This window comes from Camponotus floridanus, unplaced genomic scaffold (genome assembly GCF_003227725.1).
Source record: "Camponotus floridanus strain SB8 unplaced genomic scaffold, Cflo_v7.5 scaffold385, whole genome shotgun sequence".
NCBI classification, from domain to species: Eukaryota; Metazoa; Arthropoda; class Insecta; order Hymenoptera; family Formicidae; genus Camponotus; species Camponotus floridanus.
Genome location: NW_020229531.1, coordinates 27,106 through 38,145, shown reverse-complemented (window position 1 = coordinate 38,145; position 11,040 = coordinate 27,106). Strand labels below are relative to the sequence as shown.

Below are 11,040 nucleotides of genomic sequence, written 5' to 3'. Positions count from 1 at the left end.
TTCCGCAGCAGTCACATAAAATGTTAAACAGTTCTCTCGAACAATTTTAACTATGTTTATGTGACCTTTAAGTGTTAATTCGTTTAGATATTCTTCACATTCTGATCCCAAAATAATTTCATTTATAACTTTTTGGTTTTCTTTTAGTGAGAATATAATATTTGTAGAAAATGGTTTTAAATATTCTTCTTTTAAAAAATTTCGACAGATTTGGAAAAGAAAGTTTCTAGATTTTGGATGTAATAAATGAATCCTTGTTTCTAATGCTTGAAAGAATGCATTAAATGCATTAAAGAAATTTAAAACGTATTTTAAAAATAGGAAATAAGCTTTCATCTCTACGTTGTCCATCATAGACAATAGATATTCTCCAGAATTTGTTTTTTCACTTACAATCATTTCAGTAAGAAAGTATTTAATTGTATTCCAAGATTCAAGAAGTCTTTCGATGCAGAAATAGTGCGAAAGCAGCGCGTATCACATAATTTCAATATTTTGCGATTTGTTTCTTGAAAACATTCACAAAATTCACGAAAAATAGCTGTACGTTTTGGACTGCTATTGAGATAAGTAGCAATTATTTTTAGAAATTCCTCGCAATATGAAGGCATTTTAGAACAGGCCGCATGCGCTGCTAATGCAGAAGAATGGCATGGGCATGAAAATGTTAATAAATGTGGACACATTTTTTCCAATTTTTTTTGAAACGATAAATGTTTTCCTGTCATAACAGATGCATTATCGCATGATAAGGCTACGATATTTAAAAACGGTATCTGTAATTTCCACATTTCACATTTAAATGCCTCAAACAACTTTTCTGCGCTTGAATCTTTGGCATCAATATCGATTAATTTGACTAATTGTGAGCGAATATCTAATGTCTCTGGATCAACGTATCGAACAAGAAAAGTCATCCATTTATTATTTGTTACATCAGATGTTTCGTCAATAAAAATTGTAACTTTTGTATTTTGAAGCTTATTGACGACACGATCTGTTTCGACCGGGCACAAAACATTTGTAATAATGTTTTTACATTTTGTTCAGCTCATGCTCATGCTTTTTAACACATTAGGATCTTCTCCTACATGTTGGAAAAAACTGAGGATTTCTTTTGCCGTTTGATGCGAAATATTTTTATCAGCAATTAATGCAGCATATCTAATTTCTGCTATTTTCTTTCCCTCTTTAAACGAAAGTGAATAATCTGCTACGTTTTCGTTTGTTATATTTTTTGTTTCTGTTTTAATTTTACATATTTCTAAATGTGCTTTGGATTCTACGTGACGATATATTTTGGATAAATCCGCTTTCATAGATTTATCGCAAAATAAACAAAAAAATGAATTTCTATCGTGTGATATTTTTTGCAACCATGGCTTAAATAATTCTATCTCTAGCCACTGTTGTTGAAACTTGTATTTTTCGGATATTTTCTTACCTACATTTTTATTATTATTTTCATCAGTGCATAGAGATGAATTATTTTCTTTAATATTATTTTTATGAGTCGCAGAATTCGCATGTCTCAAAACATGCGTATTGCACGAAATATTTTTATTGCATATTGTGCAATGATATAAGCTTTCATCGAAAGGTACTTTACGTATCCAACAATTAATACGCTCATCATTGAGCCAATACTCTGAAAAGCTTCGCTTAGATTTTTTTTTAATTCATCGCACATTATGAAATAAAAAATAAGCAGAAACAAAGAATTAAAGAAGAGTGAATAAAAGAAGATAAAGTCAAAAGGATAAAGATATATAAAAATTTTAAATAATAACTCACAATCGGGATCGTGATAGTCTCTTGAACACCAAGGTTTCACAAGGCACGTATATAAACAAATGCCGAGTGTGCCTCATTCTCAGTACACGAAAGAACGGCGATAAACGAATTTGAACTGAACGTCAACATAATGGCTCGTAAGTAAATCATTATATATTTGTACACGGTAAAAAACATTTTGTATTTCTGTAGATTTTTCTTGTGTAGAAATTTTTGTGTTAAATTTTTAACATACTTTTATGTTAGTGTAACATATTGTCATTGTGTTATTTTGAGTTTTCTACATTGAGTTAATATTCACCGTTTCTAAGAGTTAAAAACAACACAATAACGTTCAAATGTTACATTTTTGTGTTAATTTTTTACATATTACTTGTTATTTATTTACATATTTGCCTTCTGTTAAATTAACATTAAAATTAGAGTGAATAAATTGGAACATGTGAAATATATTAAATTTAACACAAAATGTTTTACTGTATAAAAAAATACTAAGAAACTCATCTTTTTAATTTTTCTAAATTTTAGAGGAAATCAATGCAGAAATGGGCGCGCTCGCTCTCCAAGAGCCAGATATGCGGCAGTTGATGCAACAAATGTTGCATCAACAACAATTGTTCCACCAGCAGCTGCAATTGTATATACAGCAGCAGCAGCAGCATCAAAAGCAACAACAGCAACAACAGCAGCAGCAGCAGGAGCAGCAGCAGTAAGAAGAGAAGGAACAACAGGCGCAAAATGGTAAATTATTTTTTTATATTAAATTTTATTTATCCAATTATATATATATATATATATATATATATATATATATATATACTTTTGTTATTGTGTAAAGAAAAATTCTTATGTAAAAATACATATTTGTTAAGACAAAATAGTTATTCACAGAAATTAGCAGAACAATAATGTAAATTGCAAATACATTTTTTCCTGTTTTCCATTAATAAATATTTTTTCTTAACAAATATGTATTTTTACATTAAGGATTTTTTCTTACACAATAAAAAAAATACATCTATATGATCTATAAATCGAAAATATGTAAATAAAAATTTTAAAACAACCGTTATTTTATGCATTCCATCTTTAAAAAATTAATTTAAATATAATAATATTTAATTTCTTTATTTTTGATACATGATATAACATTTCAATTTATATCACTTGTTTTAATATAAGTACAACATAAATACCCGCATGTTAAATAAAATACTGCATATAAAATACTTTGCGATCTTGAGATCATGGAAGCGCGTCAGGCTTCTCATCACACGGACTCGAGTTTCACATCGGAGTACATTTCGCATGATGCGATTTTCGTCGCCGTTTCAACGTACGAAAGTGTCAACGGCGACGGTATTTATTCCCCCCCCCCTCCAAATCAGGATATGTGCACGCATCGCCCGTACAATCAGGTTCAAGGTCGTTTATTTTTTTTTAATTATAAAAGAAAACATAATATTTATTAACGAATTTATTAAATACTACTCTTGTTAGAAATATTATCGAATAATATAAAATATAAAAAATAATATAAAATGTAAAATAAATAAATATGTATACATATGTATATATGTTTCCACCTTTTTGCAATTTATAGTTACATATACAATTCATATTTTATATAAATATATTCATAGTACATACACATGTGTGTATATATACATACATATACATATGCTGATAATTAATTTATTAATTACAGATTGTGTGACAAGATCTTTTTAAAATCAAAGAATAGTAATAAGAATAAATAATATTAACCGATATTATTTTTCATTAAACATATGTGTATAATTGCAGATAATATCGGTTAATATTATTTATTCCTATTACTATTCTTTGATTTTAAAAACATCTTGTCACATAATCTATAATTAATAAATTAATTATCAGCATATGTATATGTATGTATATATACTATGAATATATTTATATAAAATATGAACTGTATATGTAACTATAAATTGCAAAAAGGTAGAAACTGTAACGGGCTTATTTCCGCGGATAACTGCAGCCGTGGTGATTGGATTCGGTTAGGCAGGCGTAGAAATAAATGCAACGCGAATTTAGGTTAATCAGAAAATAAAGAAAATATATTTGAAAAAAAAAGGTTGGTAAATGTACAGTTGCGTGCATGTGCGAGGTGTTGTCGCAAAACTCGGCGTCGTATAGACAATTGCGTTCGTGTGTGTCGGTATCGCAAAAACTCGGCGCGTTCCAGATTTGCTTCGGGCGTTCGTTCGAGGGCTCGCGGCCCGCGTCGAAAATGCGCTAACAAATGAAACGCGTTTTAGGGTGGTTGCAATCGGCGCTTATAGTTGACGTTGCACGGTCGGATGCAACGTGAGTTCGTGCAGCGGATAGCGAATGTCTGGTGCCGATGCAACGCAGCGTTCGCGAACAATAATGATTTAAAACCGATCAGCTGTTTAGTCGTCGGTCGATGAACGCGTGAGGTCACGGCGCGTGCCGGCGTTTTTCGAACGCTTTTTCGTACTGCGCGGGATTGCACGTAAAGCCGCGTATTTTCGTGGAAACGAATAGACGGGATTTCCCTTTGGGAAGACCGTGCTAGCGGGAACATTCCGCTGGGGGTAGCTCTCCTCTCTACCTCCGGATGCACTGGTCGGAAAGGTGACGGAAGCTGGATTCGTGCGTCTGCCGAGAACTCCCGGGGATATCGGGAAACGCCCCAATCTCTGGATGCACTTGAGAAAGGATTGCGCCTATCTTTGTGAACCCTGAGAATTCCCAGGTGTGGCGAGATACTCCCTACCGCTGGTTTCGCTGCTTTTGGCGTCTTAGGTGAGCTTGCTCTGGCGACTTGTGCGCTTGAGAAGCTCGGAAAAGAGTGATCTTTCTTCGATTGGCAGGCTCTTTTTATACGGGACTAATTAGCCCGCGCCGGCGTAAAACAACGTTACCCCCGCCGAGCGGGCGCAAAACGTGACGGCTCCGTTCGTGGCGCGCGGTGGAGCCGGGCGCGAGGGGACTTAACCCGATTGTTCGGGTCCCGTCGGCCGTCTTCGGCGCGCTTCGCCATTTCGAAGCTTAATCGTACGGCTTTGTTCTTTAACGTTTAAAAAATGTGGCGCTCAACGTCCTGCCCTTGCCCGGCGGTTCTTATGCCGGGCGGCAGCTTCCAGCGATCGCCTGGGGATCAGGGGTGCATGGGTGCATCGTTATAAAACATATATACATATGTGTATATACATATTTATTTATTTTACATTTTATATTATTTTTTATATTTTATATTATTTGATAATATTTCTAACAAGAGTAGTATTTAATAAATTCGTTAATAAATATTATGTTTTTTTTATAATTAAAAAAAAATAAACGACCTTGAACCTGATTGTACGGGCGGTGCGTGCACATATCCTGATTTGGGGGGGGTGGAATAAATACCGTCGCCGTTAACACTCTCGTACGCTGAAACGGCGACAAAAATCGCATCATGCGATTATGCTGCTGGCTCGGATTTGAATCCGAGTCCGTGTGGTGACAAGCCCAATCCGCTACACTGACGCCAAGATCGTTGTGTACTTTAATGTATTTAATGCGGATATTTATGTTACACTTATATTAAAACAAGTAATATAAATTATTAATTATGATGTTCGGAATCGCACCTGTAAAATGCGATTTTGTTTTGCCGGGACACACCCGAGAGGGTATCGCGAGTTGGCAACTAACGTGACTTCGCACTAGGTGAATGACGGGATGAAATAACATAAAATTGCTCTTTTGATTAGAACACAGTGACATCCACACAAGAGTGGCGATAAGTTTATTGCACAAAATTACAATATGTACAGAGTTTATGAGCTTTCGACTGATGATGCGTGCGACTCTATTTCGGATATTTGCGCACGTCGAGATTCGTACTCGATCGGCGAGATCGCACTATACAATTGTTCACTGAGTATATGATACAACGCGTTATCAGCTGTTCGCGTGAGAGCGAGCGAGACTGCGCTCTATCAGCTGTCCTCATGAGTGAGCGAGACAGCACGATTCACGGTTACACGTACGAGATTGAGAGAGACAGCGTTACATCAGCTGTCTGCGGGAGTGAGCGAGACAGCGCTCTATCGGCCGTTCGCGAGATCGAGCGAGACCGCACTATTCACGGGTGCACACACGAAACTGAGAGAGACAGCGCTTCTACGGCTGTCTGCGAGAGAGAGCAAGACGGCGCTCTATCGGCCGTTCGCGAGATCGAACGAGACCACACTTTCCACGGTTCGACGCGAAACAGAGAGAGACAGCGCTCTATCGGGCTGCCTGTGAGAACGAGCGAGACGGCACTCTTTCAGCCGTTCGCGTGATTGCGAGCGAGACCGCACTATTCACGGTTCGCGTGAGAGCGAGCGAGACCGCACTTTCCACGGCTGCACGCGCGAGATAGAGAGAGACAGCGCTCTATTGGGCTGCCTGCGAGAGCGAGCGAAACCGCACTTTCCACGGCTGCACGCGCGAGATAGAGAGAGACAGCGCTCTATCGGGCTGCCTGTGAGAACGAGCGAGACGGCACTCTTTCAGCCGTTCGCGTGATTGCGAGCGAGACCGCACTATTCACGGTTCGCGTGAGAGCGAGCGAGACCGCACTTTCCACGGCTGCACGCGCGAGATAGAGAGAGACAGCGCTCTATTGAGCTGCCTGCGAGAGCGAGCGAAACCGCACTTTCCACGGCTGCACGCGCGAGATAGAGAGAGACAGCGCTCTATCGGGCTGTCTGCGAGAGCGAGCGAGACCGCACTTCCCACAGCTGCACGCGCGAGATAGAGAGAGACAGCGCTCTATCGGGCTGTCTGCGAGAGCGAGCGAGACCGCACTTTCCACGGCTGCACGCGCGAGATAGAGAGAGACAGCGCTCTATCGGGTTGTCTGCGAGAGCGAGCGAGACCGCACTTTCCAATGTTCGACGAATGAGCGGAGGCTCAGTGAGAGACAGACTCCATCTCTGACTTGGAGTGGAGGCGCTCAGACGAATCCCGGCACTCGCGCTCAGAGCGTTCACGTGTTGAACAGAATCGATTCTCGTTCACTGAATTGTCCGTTGATCCGTCGCGATATTTATATAAAATTCGTTGTTGAAATATAATCGCGTTGTGCACGTTTCACTGTTTCAAACGCGCTTACAAATCTCGGTTTTCGTCGCTCTAATCCGACAATGGTTTTGATATAATTTCGCTATAACTTTCGCGCAATGACTCGTAATCGCTCGGATATGAACTAGACAAAGACTGCTCGGGAGAGAGTCTTTCTCCCGGATAATAAGGATTTGGTGGCGATCGGATGATCCGATTTGAGCCTATCCGGTTTAGGCACGTAGAATCGCGTGATTTTCCGATTGCCTAATTGGCCAGGATTATGTATTATTCCGCGATCACGCGGATCCTGGCTGATTTTGTAAAAACACCACGGAATTATTTCGCGAGTTCGCTTTGGCGCGCACGGATGGCGCCAGTATTACCGGGGGTGATATTTTCGCTCAAAATTCAGGGCGAATCCTGAACATATGGTATACCATTTAGCAAAAAAAGAAATAAATAAAATTTCATTATAGAGAAAATAATAAATAATTTCTTATAGAGAAAGAAATAAATAAAATTTCATTATATTTATATAAATTTTCAAAAGATCGATGCTAAAAAGAACATTTAAGACATTTACATATTTTGATTTATAAATTATATAGATGTATTTTTTTTATGGACAGAAAAATGCTTTATGTAAAAATACATATTTATTAAGAAAAAGTTTTTATTAATAGAAAACAGTAAAACAATAATGTAATTGCAATTTATATTATTGTTTGCTGACCTGTACCAATAAATTTTTTTTTTACAAATATGTATTTTTACATAAGGATTTTACCTTATATTAAAAAGAAAAATTTATATGATCTATAATTCCAAAATATGTAAATAACTTATGCAACAATATGCAATATTAAAAATGTTATTTTTATTGATGTTTTAAAAATTAATATTATATAATATTAATATTAATTTCAACGAATATTAATTTTAATATATTTCAATTTTATTGATTTATTTTTGCTAAATGGTATAAGTAAACTAGTAAGTAAATTTTTATAATTTTTATTATTTCCATTTATAAGGAGTGAAGATTGAATCGCTGAAAAACGAGCAAAAATCGCTCAAGAAACGTAATATATCAGCTCATCGCGCAGTGTATGAAATCTAAAAACAACAGCGATGTCATCGATACACGTATTCGTGTATTTTGTTACATACATAAATATACGCAGCAATGCCGAAAATTTCGGAATCGGCCAGATCTTTCTTTTTTCCAAAGTGGATTGAAGCGACGTTGCCAGAAAGCAGACGCGGTGCACACGCACACATGCCTCGCTGACCGTGTGCGTGTGCGCCACGTCTGCTTTCTGGCAACACTGGAGTGGAAAGAACCAGTTCATTGTTGTGCGTCGTTTGGAGAGGAACGATGCCTCGACGTAAGTATATTTTATACACTTTCTAATAGTTTTGTTAGCGTATTTTCTTCTCTCATTATTTTCCCTTCTTCTCTCATTCTCTCTCTCTCTCTTTCTCTCTCTTTCTGTCTCTCTTTCTTCTCATTCTTCTCCCACACTCTCTTTTCCTCGCTTTGTCTCATTCTTTCCTATGCGTATTTTTCGAAAAAAATATACATGTATATATATATATATATATATATATATATATATATATATACAGGGTTGGGCAAAAGTCCGGAAACGGTCAAATATCTCGAAAAGGATCAACTATAGCGAAAAATTGTAAATAGCAAAGTTGTAGGGCTTAAAAAAATGTACCTAATGATGACTAAAAATTTTACTTTGAGTGGAGGACGAAGATCATATAAAAGTCACTTTGAATTTTTTAAATGGAATCCCCTACTTTTTATTATATATTCTTGTAGCTTATCTCGAGAGCTTTCCAAAACATTATAATTAAGTACCTTTTTATTAAGTACTTTTTGAGTTATAAGGCTTGAAATAATTTCTTAATTTTACATAAACCATAAAATATCTAGTAAACCATTCATTTTTCGATTATCTTACCTTCATACTTTTATGTACAAAATAATGAGAGGAATCAATTGGTGTAAAGAAAACACATAGTTGTTTCTAAGAAAAAATATGTAATTTGCAATTAACAATTCCATGCAACAACTATGTGTTTTCTTTACACCAATTGATTCCTCTCATTATTTTGTACATAAAAGTATCAAGGTAAGATAATCGAAAAATGAATGGTTTACTAGATATTTTATGGTTTATGTAAAATTAAGAAATTATTTCAAGCCTTATAACTCAAAAAGTACTTAATAAAAAGGTACTTAATTATAGTGTTTTGGAAAGCTCTTGAGATAAGCTACAAGAATATGCAATAAAAAGTAGGCAGTTCCATTTAAAAAATTCAATTTGACTTTTATATGATCTTCGTCTTCCACTCAGAGTAAAATTTTTAGTCATCATTAGGTACATTTTTTTAAGCCCTATAACTTTGCTATTTACAATTTTTCGCTATAGTTGATCCTTTTCGAGATATTTGACCGTTTCCGGACTTTTGCCCAACCCTGTATATATATATATATATATATATATATATATATATATATAATTATAAATCTATTTCAGCAAGAAGCGAAGGCAGCATCCGACCAAAAAAGACGACGGAAACGACGTCGTTGTCGCCACTATCAGCAAAAGTGAGGATGGTGGCGACAATGGCGTCGTCTTCAACGGACAGGAGAGTCAACGGCGACGGCGCCGCTACCAGCCGACGGGAGAGTGGCAATGACAATAGCGCCGCTATTAGCGGACAGGAGAGTGTCAACGGCGACGGCGATGGCGGTCCTATTAGCGGATGGGAGAGTGTCAACGACGACGGCGCCGCTATGCGCCGACAGAAGAGTGTCAATGGCGACGGCGCCGCTATGCGCCGACGGAAGAGTGGCAATGACAATGGTGCCGCTATTAACGAATGGCAGAGTGTCAATGGCGACGGCGCCGCTGTCCGCTGACGGGAGAGTGTCAACGGCGACAGCGCCGATATCAGCGGATGGGAGAGTGTCAACGGCGACGAGGCCGCTGTCCACCGACGGGAGAGTGTCAACAGTGACGGCGACGACGTCGGTACTAGGAGACCTAGGGGATGTGAGGCAGAAACAAAATATAAACAAGGTGAATATTATAATATTTTAATAAATTATAAGGGAAATATATGATTGGAAAGATTACTTGTATGTATGTATGTATATGTGTATTGTGCGTCGATTATTTATGTATACATTTTATTTTTATATTAATATATATTTTTTTTTACAGCGCATTAATGAAGCGGTTCGCAGAGCAGTCACCCGCGAAAAGAAGAAACAAAAATATGCCGCACGTGGACGTGCATTGCGACCCACACTGCCCATACAATCAGAATATGTGCACGCACCGCCTGTACATCCAAAATATGTGCACACACCGCCTGTATAACCAGAATATGTGCACACACCGCCTGTACATCCAAGATATGTGCACACACCGCCTGTACAACCAGAATATGTGCACGCACCGCCTGTACATCCAAGATATGTGCACACACCGCCTGTACAACTAGAATATGTGCACGCATCGCCCGTACAATCAGGATATGTGCAGGCACTGCCCTTACAACCAGGATATATATACGCATCGCCCATGCAATCAGGATATGTGCACGCACCGCTCGTGCAAGCAGGATATGTGCATGCATCATCCGTACAGCCAGAATATGTACACGCACCGCCCGTACAACCAGGATTTGTACACGCGCCGCCCGTACAACCAGGATATGTGCCAGCATCATCCGCATTATACTTCCAATGAAAATGTATGTATATTTATATTTATATATATTATATGTAATATTTATATTTATATATATTATATGTAATAGTTTATTATATGTAATATTATATGTAATAGTATATGTAATAGTTTATATATATATATATATATATATATTCATATGATTAATATATGATTATTATGATTTATTTTACAGAATATATCCAACTCCTGGAAGCCGAGAAGCCTTGGAAAAGTTATAGATGATAAATAAAATGCTACAAAAGATTAATACATATAGACAAATATTTTAATTTAATTACTAATGTTATCGCGAAATATCCACTATCATAATATTTTGAAATAGATGTCATACGTTTACAAATAAGTATCTGACAAAAGA

At 37.2% G+C, this 11,040-nt stretch overlaps 1 protein-coding gene across 1 annotated transcript; it reads left to right on the top strand.

The window, feature by feature from the left end:
• The first annotated feature begins 10,200 nt into the window (after window positions 1–10,200).
• LOC105254431 (repetitive proline-rich cell wall protein 2-like) lies at window positions 10,201–10,676 on the top strand. Its single transcript, XM_025411238.1, has 2 exons — window positions 10,201–10,268; window positions 10,340–10,676. Exons 1-2 carry the CDS (start codon window positions 10,201–10,203, stop codon window positions 10,674–10,676), a joined length of 405 nt encoding a protein of 134 aa, XP_025267023.1.
• Window positions 10,677–11,040: the final 364 nt, after the last annotated feature.

Coding starts and splice junctions, on each gene's coding strand:
- LOC105254431 (XM_025411238.1), top strand. CDS start 10,201: ATGCCGCACGTGGACGTGCATTGCGACCCACACTGCCCATACAATCAG. Junction 10,269..10,339: donor AATATGTGCACGCACCGCCT/GTACATCCAAAA, acceptor TGTACATCCAAG/ATATGTGCACACACCGCCTG.